Consider the following 16,577-nt stretch of genomic DNA (forward strand, 5'->3'; position numbering starts at 1 on the left):
TGGAGGGGATATTATTGTGTCCACTTTACAGGCAAGAAACTGAAGCTGATATAACATGATGGAGCCAAGACTAGAGCCTAGTTGTAACTTACTCTAACCACTACCCCAGCAGCCTCCTTCCCTCAAGTGTGGTTGAGAAGGCCAGGCAGCCCAAGTAGTGTGAGTCAGCTCCATCATTTTGGTGAATACACACAGTGTCAGCTCTGACGATGACATAAACATGCCAGGCACAGTGCCGTGCATAGAGCACACACTCATGTTGTACAGCATTTGACAGTTTATCAAAGTATTGTCACACCTATTATTCCATTTGCCCCTCCACATAAACCTGTCGAGGCAGGCAGGGTAGGTGGGGTTCCTCCTACCTTACAGATGAAGAAGCTGGGGCCCAGACACCACCCAGACACTAAGAGGTGGGCCAGCCACTGGCCCCAGGCCTGCCTGAGGTGGGGTCAGTCCAGTGCCCGCTCACAGAACAGCCCAAATATGCCCACGACCAAACATACATGGCACACATGGGACAGCCCACTCACAGCAGCTTCTTGTTTATTGGGAGGACAGCATGCCTGGGTCAGGTGGGTCAGGTCTGGGGAGTGGGGTGAGAGGACACTGAGAATGCTGTCCCTTTCAAGTGAGTGTCGGGGGCAGCCCTGGAAGCTGCAGGACCCAAAGAGCCTGGATGGGCAGGCGAACTGGGGGTGTCGAGGGCTCAGATGGCCTCAGAGTCTGGAGCTGATAGGGCCTCAGAGGTCGAATTCCAGAACCCAGAGAACGTGCCCGTAAGTGTGCTCCAGTAGTCTTTCAGGGAGGTGAGGCCTTCAGTCATCCAGTCCCTGGGGGTGAAATCAGTGAGGGGGAACAATAGAGGTGGGGGTGAGGGTTCATCTGTGCGCAGCAGCCACCACGGGGCCCCCACCATATCCCCACTGCCTCTCCCGCCATCCTCTCAACCTCACCCAGCAATACCCCTGAGACCTCAATCAGGGTCCGCCATGACTCCACCCAGGCAGAACAGATGCAGAAGGTGGTGATGGGACCCTAGCTCAAATCCAGCTCTTATTTCTCCAGATTGGGGTGCACATTTGTGCCCCCACTGATCTGAGAAAAGCTGGAGAGGAACGATTGGGCAAAGAGATGTGTAAGGTCAGGGCTGTCATTCTGTCCTAGGCAAATGATGTCCCCAGGAGTTATACAACTTGGTGGCCCTTGAGTGGGATGGGGCAGAGGGAAGCAGTCTCTCATTTGGAAAATCATTAGAGCATTAATTAGCTTTGTGATCAGGGGCAGGTCACATAACCTGTCGGAGCCTTCATTTTCTCACCTGCAAAATGGGGGAAATAATACCTGACTCCACAGCTGGCTCTGAGGAGCAAGAATGTGTGTGAATGCCTCTGCTACATAAATGGTAAATGTTGGTCAGTGCTGGTGGGGAGAGGAGAGGAATAGAAGGCAGGGGCAGGGTGGTGGAGGAGGGACAGACTTCCGCTCACAGGGGGCCCCAGGGCTGGGAACAAGCAGAAACACACACAAACACGCTGGGCTGAAACTGGGTCAGGTGGAGCCTCCTAGCCAAACCTCTAGTCAGACTGTCAGAAAACAAAAATGGAAATGAGGGCTAAAATGGTCTTTCTTAGAACCATGCAGGGCACCTGAGGGAGAAAGGAGGGACAGCAAAGGGAGAAGAGGCCAGGAGGAGACAGACGCCTCTGTCATCTCTCCACGGCAGCCTGAAAAAGCCCTGTGAGGGAACCCTGTTTTGTAAACCAGAACATGGAAGCTCAGAGAGGTGCAAGTCCTCGGTGGGCGTGGGAGAGCCACAGCCCCATGGCCAGGGCTATCACTAAGTGAAAGGCAGGTGGGACCTGAGGGAGCTGGTGTCAAGGACAGGGAAGTGAGGGCATACCTGGCGTGCTGGGCCACCTGGGACTCCTGCATGTTGGCCAGGGCATCCTGGGCTGTCTTGCTGGCTTGCTGCACGTAGCCCTGCATGAAGCCCAAAAGGGAGGCATCCTCGGCCTCCAAGGCTCCTGCGAGAACAGCAGGGCTGAGTTGGGTACCCCGGGCTCCTGCCTGGCCACTCATCAGTGCCCGGGATCACCAAGCCACCTCTCAAAGGTCCTCCGGGTAGACAGCTGCCCCACCTGCCCCCAGCCCATCCCCCACAAGTAGCTTACGGGCAGAGGCCAGGAGAGCCAGGAGGGTAGCAATGAGGATGACCCTGGGCCGCATGGTACTTCTGCTCCTGCAGGGAAGTGTCCTGTGAGGGGTACCCCAAGTGCCCCCCTCCACCTCTCGGCCCTCCCTGGGGAAGTGGCATGGCTCCTAACGTGGAACTGACCTGGATCAAACCAGGCGGAGAGAGGGCCTGCACCCATGCTAATACAGGGAGATGAAAGGCATTCAGAAAGGGGACTCAGGGAGACTCAGCCCAGAAGGGAGGAGAGATGGGATGGAGCAGAAAACCCACCAGACTAAGAATCAGGATACCTGGGTTCTGGCCTAGTTTCTGCTACTAACAAATATGCTGTATGACTTTGGGTGGATTTCTGCCCGTCTCCATGCCTGAGTTTTTCTGTCTGCGATAGGACTGGGGTGTCTAAGGCTTCTTCCAGTCCTAAATGCGCTGAACGAGGGGACAGTGAACAGCTCTGCAGCCAGTTCCAGTCCCAGTTCTGCCACCCTACTCCGTGTAGCTTTGGGCAAGTCACCTCTCCTCCACGGGCCTCAGTTTCCACCAGTGTGCGATTGGAGGTGGGGGCCGCTCATCAAGCCCTAAGTCTTCCTTGGCTTTAGCAAGCTCTTCCTACTCCAGGCTTTGCTGGCTGGGCCGACAGAGACCCTCCTCTCCCCCACTCCAACCTTCTCTCTGACCCCCCATGTCCCCCTCCCCAGGGGCATTACCTGGAGTAGCTGCTTCTTGGAAGGAACTGCATAGGCAGACAAGAGGGCTCTGACCTCTTTTATATTGTCCCAGGTCAGTGAGCACTTAGGGCCCAGCGAGCCGGGCAAAGGTCACCTGCTGATCAGTCTAGACCAGCGCCTGAGGCAGGGTAGTCAGGTGCAGCCAGGCCTGCTGGGAGAGTTGGGAAATCTCTAGAAGGCTGGGAGTGCCCATGCTACTCTCCTGCCATCCCTGCAGCCCAGATGGGCTCAGGAACCAGGGGTGGGGGGAGGTATGGAGCCCAGGGAGACCCCATTCATTCCAAGCAGCCTGGCTCCCTAGGGAGAGGTTGGTGAGATGGGAGAGAGGCTGAGGGGACAAGCCAGGGGTCTCTAGGTCCACCTTACCCTTCACATTTGGTCCCTTCCTCTCCCACCCCCAAGCCCTGAAAACAGCCTGAACTGGGGGGATGGTGGAGGAAAATGCTCAGGGTGTTGGGATTGGGGTATCTAGAGTGAAGTCACAGAAGGCAGAGGCTTGTGTGGGGAGGGTTACACAACTGAGTTCATATAGCACCCCTCCCCAGCATCTCCATCTCTGGTTTCAATCCCAGTGCCACTTACCCAGAGGCCTCCCTGACCTGGCCCAGGGGAGGGGTTGTGGGAGAAGGGCCAAGGCCACTCTGAGCCCGAGGCCTTTGTCCTGCCCCGCCTCCCCTCTCTTCACCTTGCCCTCTGGACCCACAGATAACATTCCTGTGGCAGGAGCTGGGCTCGTGGCTGGGGCCCTCCCCAAACTGTGGCAGCTGGGATCGAGTCCCAGTGCTGAGGACCTCTCACCATGGGATGCAGATTCCTCAGCTTGGAAATAGCAGCCCGGTCAGAAGCCCCAGCAGGGTGGTACTGACCTGCTAGAGAAGCCAGGTGTGTGGGCCCATGCTGCTGGGTCACAACATGCCCTGAGGCCTGGGACCTTGTCTCTTTCAAAGGGTTTAGCACTCCTACCAGCTCCCAGCCTGGGTCTCTGTAGAGGTAAGGGCTATCTTGGTAGGGGCCCTCTCAGTGGCCAACCTAAGCTGCCTCTCCCTACCTTCTCCTCTCCCTCCCTCCCACCTGGCTCCTGGAACCAGGCGATCGCTCTGGGCTTGGCCCACAGACCTCTCTAGGGAATAAAAGGTGTGGGGAGAGGACAGTTGACCAGCTGAGGCCATAAATGGTCCTCTGGGGTTCAGTTGACTCTCTTTGCTTCCACTTGTGTCCAAGTGAGGCTTAGTACATGAACCTCTGTTATCCTGGTCCCTGTCACTAGGCTGGACTGGGCAGCTCTGATCCAGCCCTGCCAGCCAGAAGCCCTGGTGAGTCATGCCTCTCCACGCTGGAAGTCCCTCCTCGTATCTTACCTGGATTCTTCCCACTATAACCAAAGTTACCCACCTTTAGTTCTGACCTGGCATGTGGGCTGGTATGGAGCATATGTGGGACATGTGTTCCTGTGACTTCCTATTCCTGGCTGGGCCTGTCCCTGGCTGGGCCTGAGCTGTACTTCTAGACTCCAATCTCTGGGCTGAGCCCTGGTTTGACCCCTGCAGGTGGAGAGGAGAGTGGCTGTAGGTAATGCTGGACTATCAGCCTGATCACCTCACCAACCTTTAGGTCTATCTGTTGTACATACAAGGAGACTGAAGCTCAGAGAGGGATACAACTTGCCCAGCATCATGTACCCTTTGTGCTTACCACATGTGGCCATCCCATGACCCATAGGACCAGGCCCAAAGAGAACCAGAGGCCCAGAGGAGACAGTCTGCTCCTTCCATCAGCACTTGTACCCTCTAAGACTGGGCACAGGGCTGCACTCTCCCCACCCCCAGAACTAATCTGTTCACAGAATGATACAGAACATGCCCGCAGACTCTGGGAAATACATGCATCATTAATGGCGTCCCACCCACCACACATCAGGAGTCAGCAGAGCCTCCCCACAGCTATGGGTGCACGCACTGCCTGTGCCAGCCCCTTTGCTCTAGCCCTTAGCTTTGTGCCCACAGATAGCTAATACATCTGCACATTTATACAAATCTGCATATGTCCTGGCAGACATGCTCAGACATACTCAAACCAGCACAGGATACTCCCAGTATGTGCACACCCAGGTGAGGGAGATGGACAAACTCTGAACCTGTCACATGCTGGCGGCATCTGCTGCTCAGACTGTAAGTTCCAGGAGGTCAAACTGCAGCTGAGGTGTCCTTCATGACTCACTGTCCTCCTCATCTCTGGCCTGGGGGCATGGGGTAGGGAAAGGGATGGGGGCACTGAGCATCGACCTTTTTGCCCACCCCAAGCTGGACTGTGCTTGATTCAGGAGCAGGACCAGGACTGATGGGTCAGTGTTGCAGGGAGTCAGCCTTTCAGGGGTATCATATGACCAGCACTGACTATGCACCAGGCACTGTTCCAAACGTCGCACAGATTATCTCAGGACTCCTCACAGCCTAGGAGGCAGCTGAGGCTCAGAGAGGCTAAAAGACTTGCTCAAGGTCACACAGACAGTGGGTTGGGAAGCCAGATGCAAAACCAGGCAGTCTGACTCCAGAATCTGAACCCTCAACAACTACTGCAACACAGCATGGACTGCTCCAGGGAGGAGGAGCTCCCTGACACTCGCAGTGACCATGGCTGGTATGGGGACCCTGCAGAAGGGATGCAAGCAACAGAAGGCCTTTTAGCTGTCTTCATCCCGAAAGCCATCAAACCATTTCTGGTATGTGAACAAATGGAGATGCAGTAAATCCGGGTTAGCACAATGTGGTCTCTTCTAATGGCAGATAATTGGGACCCCCCCCCCCACAACACGCCAGGCACTGTGCTCATGGAGGGCAGCCAACAGTGCAATATGATGGATTTCATCCCATAGTCACTCACGGTAGCATGGCATGGTCCAGGAGAGGATGGATATCTTTTTGCGATAGTGTAGGTGCCCTCTTTTGGAGAGAACGTTAGAAGTCCAAGTAAAAGACCTCCTGGACCTCCCCACCATAACCCTCCCCACCTGGGTGAGAGGCCCCCTGAGAGCCTCAGTTCCCGTGAGTTCCCGTGATTCGTCACAAGCTGACACTCCTGCCCAGGGAGTGCAGCTGGTGGGCAGGAGTCAGGCTTTGGGCTGTCCATCCATCACTTGGTATCATGCATACCTGGCGACCTGCAGAGGGCTGGGTCTCACTCTGCCAGACTCACTGGAGGGGTGAGCATTCTACTGTATTCCCGACTTTGGTCCAAATCAGGAAAACAATGTTATTTATAACAACAAATTTTTAGTGCTTAGTCTGTGCCAGGAACTGTACTACTCACTTCACAAGAAACACCTCATTTAATGTACCAGGTAACCCGACTCCTCGAGACAGGTTGGATCACATGAAGCACATTCACAATTAACCCTTTCAACACAGGGCCCTACCCACAGGCTCACAAAGGGCCCTTCTCCTGGGCGCACCTTGACCAGAACCCTGGATCTTAGCTCGCTGCCCCCATCTGTGGCCTCGGGTGTCCCAGTCCAGTGTCTGGTGCTCTGAGATGGAGTCAGGATTGGGTGATTTGGGGGTGCGGGGTAGACAGAGGAGACGTGACCTCTGCCCTCCCCCTGAAGCCTGGCACAGACCCAGAGCTGCCAGCAGAGCCTCTGAGGCATCAGTCCTGGGCTCAGGGGTTCCCTGGGCCTCATTTGTCCTGCAGCGCATGGCTCTCTCCTTTCTGTACTGGGTGGGGCATAATCAGGGAACAATTGCTTCTATCTGCTGCCTAAGCCCCAGTCTGCTGTCAGCTTCCACGTTGCCTTAAGGTCACAAAAGTCCAAAAGGCCTCCTCGGAATGTGTCACCTTCCAGCGTGGAGTCACACTGGGAGAGGAGGTGAGGAGGGCAGTCTGGCAGGGGTTTAAATATCTGGCTGGCTCCGAGCTTCAGTCATTTCAGACGGCAGCACAGGTGAGCCAGCTGAGAACCTCTCCTCCAGCTCCTCTGATTCCAGGAAGGATCCAGTGCAGTGCGGGACTCTTCCAGCCCAGCAAGGAGCCCAGGATGTTCCTGAAGGCTGTGGTCCTGACCCTGGCCCTGGTGGCTGTCACTGGTGAGTAGGAGCTGCCTTTGGATGGGGCTCTCACACAGGACCCATTTGCTGCATTGAGTGGGGCAGGGTGAAGAGTCTGGGGCCAAGGCCAGGGGACAGTTCCCAGTATGTGCTGGTCCCCAGCTGGGCGCCCAGGGCAGCCCAGTTTCTATGCAGCACACAGGAGAGCTGGGCCATTCGCAGCAGTAGGCCCACTGGCATTGGTGCTATACCAGTTTCATATGCCCCTGTGGCCTGTAAGTAGCCAAGCTGAGAGTAAACTCGGTGGCTGGGCTCACCCACTGTCATCCCATGTGCAGCACGGGACTGCTGCAGAGGGACAAGGGGACAGGTCCTCATGAGTTGCTCTGTTTCCTGCCCAGGTGCTCGGGCGGAGGTCAGTGCCGACCAGGTGGCCACCGTGGTGTGGGACTACTTTAGCCAGCTGAGCAACAACGCCAAGGAGGCCGTGGAGCATCTCCAGAAGTCTGAGCTCACCCAGCAGCTCAAGTAAGAGGGGCACAGCTTGCAGGGTGGGGCTTCTCACAGGCCATGCAATGTGTGGGCCAGGGCTGAGCTCACAGGCAGGAGACCTGAGCTTAGGTGGCCCCGATGTCTCCGGACCTGGGATCCACATATGCAAACAGGGAGGTTGGACTGATAATCCCTAAGGTGTCTTCCTGTTTGAACTTTCTACAGTGTGACGAATGGCCATATCTTAGCAATGAGGTTCATGGAAGAAAGGGAGGGAGGGCAATGCTGTGAGGGCTGGGTTCTAATACATGCCAGACGGACAGGGCCCTGTGAAGTCATGGGAAGGGAGGAGGGATATTTGGGAAGCCTCTGAAGGTGGGCACATGCAAGGAAGCCAGCACGGTTGTGTGGCTAGAAGACCCTGGAAGACATCCAGAACAGATCATTCCATTAGAGAATGTGATCTGTGTCACAGCACACCTCAGCTGGGAAGGACGTCAAAGTCCATTCTTTGCTTTACAGATAGGGAGAGGGAAGCAATCTGTTCGAGGTCACATGATAAATGTGACTCAAACTCAGGGGGCGATCCCGACATACAATTTCAGTACAATAACTTAGTCTATTACATCCATTCTCTCAAATCATCATCCACCATAGGCAAGGCCACAGGGAAAAGACGGGTGAACTTGGTACCCCTGAACACTCACCTGTCCTAGGCAGGTGTGTATAAATAAGGTGAGCGCTATATCAGGAGATGAGTCCTGGCATGCAATGCCCAGTGTAACCGTGGCTCCCTTGTGACCTTTGCCGGCAGCACCCTCTTCCAGGACAAACTTGGGGAAGTGAATACCTACGCGAGCGACCTGCAGAAGAAGCTGGTGCCCTTCGCCACGGATCTTCATGAACGCCTGACCAAGGATTCGGAGAAGCTAAAGGAGGAGATTCGGAAGGAGCTGGAGGACCTGCGGACCCGGCTGCGGCCCCACGCCGAGGAGGTCAGCCAGAAGATCGGGGACAACGTGCGACACCTACAGCAGCGCCTAGGGCCCTATGCGGATGAGTTGCGCACGCAGGTCAGCACACAGGCGGAGCAGCTGCGACGCCAGCTAAGTCCCTACGCGCAGCGCATGGAGACCGTGCTGCGTGAGAACGTGGGCAACCTGCAGGCCTCCCTGACGCCCTACGCTGATGAGCTCAAAGCCAAGATCGACCAGAACGTGGAGGAGCTCAAGGGGCACCTCACTCCCTATGCAGATGAGCTGAAGGTCAAGATCGACCAGAACGTGGAAGAACTGCGCCGCAGTCTGGCTCCCTACGCGCAGGACGTCCAGGACAAGCTCAACCACCAGCTCGAGGGGCTGGCCTTCCAGATGAAGAAGAACGCCGAGGAGCTGAAGACCAAGATCTCGGCCAATGCAGAGGAGCTGCGGCAGAGGCTGGTGCCCGTGGCTGAGGACGTACGGAGCAAGCTGAAGGGCAACACCGAGGGGCTGCAGAAGTCGCTGGCAGAGCTGAACGCCCACCTGGACCAGCAGGTGGAGGAGTTCCGCCGCAAAGTGGAGCCCTACGGCGAGACCTTCAACAAAGCTTTGGTGCAGCAGGTGGAGGAGCTCAGGCAGACGCTGGGCCCCTATGCGGGGGACGCGGAAGGCCACTTGAGCTTCCTGGAGAAGGATCTGAGGGACAAGGTGAACTCCTTCTTCAGCTCCCTCAAGGAGAAAGACAGCCAGGACGCGCTCCCGGCCCTCCCCCAGCAGGAGCAGGCGCAGGCCGCCCTGGAGAGCTGAGCTGCCCTTGGTGCTCACGCCCCACCGCTGGCACTTGCCCTGCCCTGCCGCCTGGCTGCCTATCTGTCCCAAAGCAATTCTTGTACGAGCTTGAGGACACATGTCCTGTGGAAAGTGACACTTTCTCTCGCTACTCAATAAAACTTCTGAGAAACTAGCCCAGGCTGCTTGTAGTTTGACTTCTCATTGTTGCTGGGCTTGAGGCTGGGAGGAGATCACTGCTTGGCAAAGCTTAGCAGGGGCCAGCAGGGGACACTTTGGGAGATACCGGGTCTGGGGAGATGAAACTGTGGGAGAGGTGAGGGCAGGGTGTGCTGAGAGGGGTGTGGGTAGTGTGCCAAGGGGGATGTAGAAAAAGATGTCACACATTATTCAAAGACAAAATAGGCAGCCCGTTATATGCACTTAGCCAACAAATATTGATTGAGTGCCCTCAATGTGCCAGTCACTATTCTAGGCACCCGGCGATGAGCAAAACAGCCTTTGGAGAACATGAGTCTGACATTGTGCTTTGCTCTGAGGTGGCTACGGAAGTAAGAAAGACATGGTCCCTGGCTTTGGGGAACTCCTGGCACAGTGGAGGAGACTGCCCCTCCTTGCATTAGCTCTTCTGTGCCTCATTCGTGTGAATTTTAGTTTAATCCACCCCACCCCACCTGACTCCCATTATAAAATTGATCATGCTCATTTTAGAAACGTCTTGACTGCTAAACCCATGGTTCCCAGAGTTGAGGAATGAAGCCTAGAGACATAGATGAGTCCTGGGAGGTGGGATGAAGCAGGTGCCTGGGGCGTGCGGGGCCCTCGTGTGCTGTGTGCAGTCAGCACCTGCGCAGGGGCCTGCCTGTCTGGGGCTGAGGTTGGCAGCTACTGGGGTGGACTGCAGGGGAAGAGGAGTTGAGCCCCAAGCAGTCTCATCAGCGCAGCCAGCTGTAGACAGCTGCAGCCTCTGGAGAGGGCTATTCCCCCCCGCCCCCCCCAGCTCTCAGAGGCTCACAGACTCCTCTAGGAGGACGATTCAAAGAAGAACCAGTTCAAGCCTTCTTTCAAACCAAATGACTTATATCCTGGCTGTTACCTCTGACTCCAGGTCTGCAAGTTCAGCCCAACACCCTTTCCCTTCCCAGAGTGGGGTGCAGGCCTTTCAGGATTTTCCTTGAAGATACCCAGAGCACACCCTGGGGGCAGGGCCCAGGGGCAAGTGCTCTGGGGCCTCCTCCCTCCAGCCCTCCCTCACAAGGTGCTCTCAGGACAGTAGCCCCATAGGTATGGTCTGGCCCGGGCCTGTCTCGCTCTGGCCCTTGTGTTAGCCTGAGCGTCTGTTTATTGGGAAGGGTTCCACTTGGGAATCAGGCAAACCTGAGTTTGAATCCTGGCTTTTCTGCTAATGATGGGGTGATTTAAGGCAGATAGTCTGACCTCTTTTGGAAGATCGGAATGCTAGTGCTCAGCGCACAGAGCTGTGAGGGTTTGATGGAATGGTGCATGTTAAGCACTTAGCACAACATGGGGCAAAATAAACGTGCAATAACTGTTCCCATGTTGATGCTGCCACTGCAGCACAAGATGCCCAATAAGTGGGACTTCCTCTCTCTGCTCACTCCTTGTCCCCCCTGGCACCAGGTCGCATGCTCTGTAACATGAGGCCACCAGAGCTGGCCAAGGGCAGACCCTTGGGCCTCCCTGGCCTGGCTGCTCTCAGGCCCATGAGAAGGGCAGGAACTGACCTGTGAAAACACCTTGATAATCCGCCGGGCACCTGGAGGTTTACTGGCTGGCTTTAGGAAAGGGCCAAACAGAACATGGCACTAAAAGGAAGCGGGACAGAAGGTTAGCAGGTTTCTGAAAGCTTCAAAGATGTTCTCAGACCTCATGTGAGGACCTCCTGGCTGACTGCTGTCTCCGGGATCCCTGGGGCCTCAGTATCTCCCAGAGCCTGGTCCTGAACAGGAGTCTTTGATGGTTTCCCCCACAGTCTCCCAGAGCCCTCCTGCAGGTCTCTGAGGGTCCTGCCATGGCCCTGGTTCCACTGGATGAAGAATGCCTCTCCTATACCTTGATTTCTCACCTCGTCTTCAGTCTCCTGGGTCCACGACCTGGCAGATGATGTCCGTTGGTAGTAGCATCACTCTTGGCTGCCCAACCTCTGACCCTCTGTTGGCTTATTTGGGGGAATTTCTCACTTCTGAGTCTTGATGTGTGTCAAAGTCTGCCTCCCATGAGAGACACTAAAAATGCCTGCGTCTTGCCTTTCAGCCTCCTTTCCTCTAGGGTGTGACATGGGGCCTACACTCAGCAAATCAGATGTAGTGTCCCCAACTCGGAATAAGGAGCTGGTGTTAAAAAACAGGGACAGTATACGATCCTGGCTGGGATGGGCAGGGGCAGTGGGGCAGCAACAACCAGTTTGCAACCGGGCTGGAGGCTCAGTCCATGGCTGCCAGGCATGCTGGGCTATCCTGGCTCAACAGTGACAACAGTGTTGTCCCCACAGGTCTAATTCTGTGGAGTGGTCATGGCCATGTTTCTCCCCTAGCTTCCCTTATTCTTGTCTATTTCCCCAACCAGTACTCCAGCTTTCCTTGAACATTCCAGAAATATTTGAATAAACTCATTTTCTGCTTGTATCTTTGAGTAGTTTTCTGTGGCTATCAATTCAGAACTTTGATTAACATGTCCCTTCTCTCTTGCAGTGGTTTCTCCTGCTGTGGCTCTTGGAAGCTATACCTGATCCCTGATCTGTTCTAGTCGGTTCTGTTGATTTGTCTGAGATACACGTATTAGTCTTCATTAGGACTGGTTATGTCTTTCAAGGAAGGCAGCCTTCCTCTTCTCTTCGAAACTAACATGTGGGCTATGTCTCCTGTGCCTCAGTCAACCAAGGGATGTCTCTAGCAGCAGCAAATTGGACAGCTGAGATCAGGAAATTACAATGCTGTGCCCAGTTTTGGCAGCCAACTCTATCCACCCTTTTCAGAGGTGCTCTGACAACCACACTCAGGTCTTCCATGAGGTCCTGAGTTCAAGAAAAACACTCTGATTTGGTTTGGGGAATCTGTTTATTTATGGGAAGATGTCCAAGATATTTTAAGAAAAACCAAAACAAAACAAAAACAAAAATGCAAGGTCCTGAATATTATGCACTATACAACCCCATTAAGAAACACACATGCATATTTGTAGTGAATGTGTAAGGAGGTGAAAAGTCAGTTAACTCAACAGCTAGACCTAGAATTCCACTAGAGAGAGAATTGTATTTGGTGGTCCCCACTGGCTGCTAAAGTGGAGAGACACTCTGAGGAACTGGCTGGAGGGAGACCAGGAAACAGAAGTGGCTTCAACTGCTCTGTGCTTGCCCTGTACAGGCATCTGAGTGCTAGTGAATAGTGGGAAACTGACGGAGGTCACAGAAGGGAAAATGCGGACTCAAAGAGGAGGCTGAAGTCCCCCCTCCCAAATGCTGGCCAATGAGGAACATCTAGTGACAAAAGGTTGTAGAACTTTTAAACACAGGGATGGCAATAAAGCTGACACTTTGTGCTTACTATTGCTAACAGCTTTAAAAAACCATGGTACATAATGTACCACATCCACTCACAAGAGACAGTGACATCAAAGGTGCAGCAGGTGAGGCGAAGGCAATTTAGAATAGTGAGGTACATTACCTAGCAAGTGGTGGAACTGAGATTGGAACCCGGGCTGTCCAGCTACAGAACTTTAATTACCAGGGTGTGATGCCTCTAGGGTGAGCCCGGCTTAATGAGGAGAAGACTCAGTCCTACCAAGAACCTCCATGGAGAAAGAGGGAGTGCCCACCACAGGAGGGCTGTTGGGTTCTGCCCCGTCACATTTGAATCCCAATATCTGGCTTACATAGATACAGACTTTAAGACAATGTTTTAGCATTACTTTTTATTGTGGGGAAATGTATATAACACACACTTTGCCATTTTAACCATTTTTAAGTGTATGGTTCAGTGGCGTTAGTTACAGTCACAATGTTATACAACCATCATCACTATCTACAACATTTCTTAATCATTCCAAATGGACACCATATCCATTAAGTGATTCCCCATTACCACTCCCGCACTCCAGCCCCTGGTAATCTCTAATCTACGTTATTTTCTCCATGAGTTTGTCTCTTGTAGACAGTTCAGGTAAGTGGAATCATACCATATTTGTCTTTGTGTGTGGCGTCTTTCACTTAGCAGGTTTTTAAGGTTCAGCCATGTTGTCGCATGCATGTATCAGAATTTCCTTCCTTTTTAAGGCTGAATACGATTCCATTGTATGTACATACCATATTCTGTTTATCCATTAATCTGTCCATGAATACTTGAGTTGTTTCCATCTTTTGGTTATTGTGAATAATGCTGCTAGGCATATTAGTGTAGAAATATCTCTTCAGGTCCCTGCCTTCAGTTCTTCTGTATATCCAGACGTGAAATTGCTGGATTGAATGGTAATTCTATGTTGAATTTTTTGAGGAACCACCATATTGTTTTTTATAGCAGTTGTACCTTTTACTTACCTATCAACAGCACACAAGGTTTCATTTGTCCCCATCCTCTCCAACCGTTGTTATTTTCCGTTCTTTCTTTTTTAAAAACAATAATCATCCTAATAGGATTACTTTAAAAACTAGAAATAAACAAACAAATATATATTTACCAGCACTTCTCCAAGATCCAGTCTTTGCCACCTGGCAAGACTGAAGCACTAGCACACAGGAGAACGACGCATGCAGAGTCCTCTGTGAGTGCCAGGGAAGGGCATTTTCTGGACTCTGGTGTAGCCCACATCAATATCTCCCAACAGTTCCCCAAGAGCTCAGCACAATTTCAGACCTGAAGCTCCCGAGCTACCTCTGGCTCATCAGGTGACCTGGAGATAACAGACTCCTCTGTGGGCATGGGTTAGTGCCCCAAAGGGAGTGTCAGCCAGCACCAGTATGGGTCAGGCTGAAATGCTAGCCACACCCCTGTACCCATCCCCAAAGCTCAAAGGTCAGAGTCATCTGAGAACATCAGAGGCGTCACTACTTCTGACATCAGTGGTGTATGGAATTGCCCTGATTGGGAGAAGAGAGCACAATAGGGCAAAAGGAGGAGTTTGGGGCCCGCCTTCTCTTGTACCCACAGGTCCTTGCTGCTGTTGAGGGTTGGTCCCAGCTGGGTCAAAAGCAATTCCTGCAGTGGCATGCTATGTCCTCCTGGTGTTATCATAGGACACCCTGTGCACTAACAGCAAGATAACCATGGTTCCGCCCTCCGTGCGCTCAGACACAGAAATACTTAGAAATAGCCTAGTTGTTTCTCTCTCCAGAGCATTCCACTACCTGTGCTCCCAGGAAGGGGAGCACAGGTAGTGGAAGGGGAGCACAGGTAGTGGAAGGGGAGCACAGGTAGTGGAATGCTCTGGAGAGAGAAACAACTAGGCTATTTCTAAGTATTTCTGTGTCTGAGCGCACGGAGGGCGGAACCATGGTTATCTTGCTGCATGACAACAAGCAAGTAATTATGGAGAAGCTCAATTAGAGACCCTAAATTGTCCATGTCAGAAGAGTAAGGATTTGAATTGCTGGTTCTGAGATGGTGGATTGATGATACGGTACGGCCTACGCACATAAAATCTCAGGACATTAAGATTGGAGGGAACTACCGTGTCTCTCAGTCTAGTTCTTTTGACATCATCTCTAACAAATGAGCATAACTCTGCACTAACAGCCTCTTGATGTCCAACACACCATTTTTCGTTCATCATTGTATTTATAGAGTGTGGTAGCCAGCTTCCAAGAAGGCTCCAAGATTGACCCTCATCTCTAATATTCACAGTCTTGTGGGGTCCTTGTTGTATTGAAGAGGGCCGACCTATGTGACCAATAGGCTATTGTGGAAGTCATGGTATGTGACTCCCAAGGGTAGGTCATAAAGGGCATTGTGGCTTCCACCTTGCTTTCTCTTGGATCATTGACTCTGAGGAGAGACAGGCACCATGTTGTGAGGACACTCAAGTAGCCCTGTGGAGGGGTTCACATAGGGAGGAGCTGTAGCCTGTCCTCAAGAGCTGGCACTAACTTGCCTGCGTATGAGTAGACCACCTTGGAAACAGATTCTCCAGCTTTGGTCAAGCTTTCAGATGACGATAGCCCTGGCAACAACCTGCCTGTAACCTCATGACAGACCTTGAACCAGAACCACACAGCCAAACCATTGACCCACAGAAATTTTGAGAGATCATATGACACTAAACTTTGGGGTGGTTTGTTTTTCAGCAAAGCTAACTAATACACAGCCTCTAGCACAATGCCGGGCACACAGCCACCACTCAATTATTGAGTGAATGAATCTTGCTTAATAGCAAACATTTCTGCTGATGGCCAACTTACCATCTTTCCACATAATTGATTTTATCTTTGGACAACTCTGTTAAAGATTATTAAAATTAAACTGGTTCTTTCTCAATAGAGCTTTGATCTTACTTTTACTCCTCTTTTGAATCACAGGATAATTATAATTGCTTTATGTACGTTCTACCCACAGGAATGATACCCAGAGACTTCTTGCGTGGAACCCCAAGTCCTGTGGACAAAATTGAGCCACAGAGGTGCCATACTTCACAGCTGCCTCGAGATGTAGAATCTTGGTGGTTTCTTTTCTTTTCTTTTTAAGATTTTTATTAAAAATCTGGTTAGCATACAATATTATATTAGTTTCAGGTGTACACAATAGTTATTCCTAAATAGTTATTCTTTTATATACCTAAAGAAGAGATCACCATAAGTCCAGCAACCATCTGACACCATACAACACTATCACAATATTATTGACTACATTCCCTACACTGTACATTATATTCCCATGACTTATTTGTTTTATACCTGGAAGTTTAGGCCACTTATTCCCTGTCACCTTTCCTCCCCCTCCTTTTTAATTTTTCAGTTACAGGTGACATTCAATATTACTTTATATTAATTTCAGGTGTACAGCACATGGTTAGATATTTATATAATTAAAGAAGTGAACCCCCTGACTAGTCTAGTACCACCTGGTATTATACACAGTTATTACCATACTATTGACTATATTCCCTATGCTTTACTTTACATCCTCATGATTATTTAGTAACTACAAATTTGTACTTAATCTCTTCACCTTTTTCATCCTGCCCCTAAACTCCCTCCCATCTATCATCCTGATAAATCTAGTACCCATCTGACACTATATATAGTTATTACAATATTATTGACAATACGAGGACAGACAATTAAGTTCATGAACTCATCTTAGAAAAAGTGCTACATACCTCATTGCTGAATACCACTATGGTCACC

General features: G+C 52.0%; 2 protein-coding genes across 2 annotated transcripts; one reads left to right on the forward strand and one right to left on the reverse strand.

Annotated features, from left to right (window-relative positions):
• Nucleotides 1-529: 529 nt before the first annotated feature.
• Nucleotides 530-2,987, reverse strand: APOC3 (apolipoprotein C3). Its single transcript, XM_019713600.3, has 4 exons — nt 2,902-2,987; nt 2,175-2,242; nt 1,904-2,027; nt 530-833 (listed from the first exon to the last, which is right to left on the reverse strand). The coding sequence occupies exons 1-4, from the start codon at nt 2,931-2,933 to the stop codon at nt 710-712; spliced, it is 348 nt and encodes a 115-aa protein (XP_019569159.1). The 5' UTR covers nt 2,934-2,987; the 3' UTR covers nt 530-709.
• Nucleotides 2,988-6,814: 3,827 nt separating this feature from the next.
• APOA4 (apolipoprotein A4) lies at nt 6,815-9,398 on the forward strand. Its single transcript, XM_019713605.3, has 3 exons — nt 6,815-7,001; nt 7,364-7,490; nt 8,269-9,398. Exons 1-3 carry the CDS (start codon nt 6,953-6,955, stop codon nt 9,239-9,241), a joined length of 1,149 nt encoding a protein of 382 aa, XP_019569164.1. The 5' UTR covers nt 6,815-6,952; the 3' UTR covers nt 9,242-9,398.
• Nucleotides 9,399-16,577: the final 7,179 nt, after the last annotated feature.

This window comes from Rhinolophus sinicus, chromosome 14 (assembly GCF_057876585.1).
Source record: "Rhinolophus sinicus isolate RSI-liver-muscle chromosome 14, RSI-T2T, whole genome shotgun sequence".
NCBI lineage: Eukaryota > Metazoa > Chordata > Mammalia > Chiroptera > Rhinolophidae > Rhinolophus > Rhinolophus sinicus.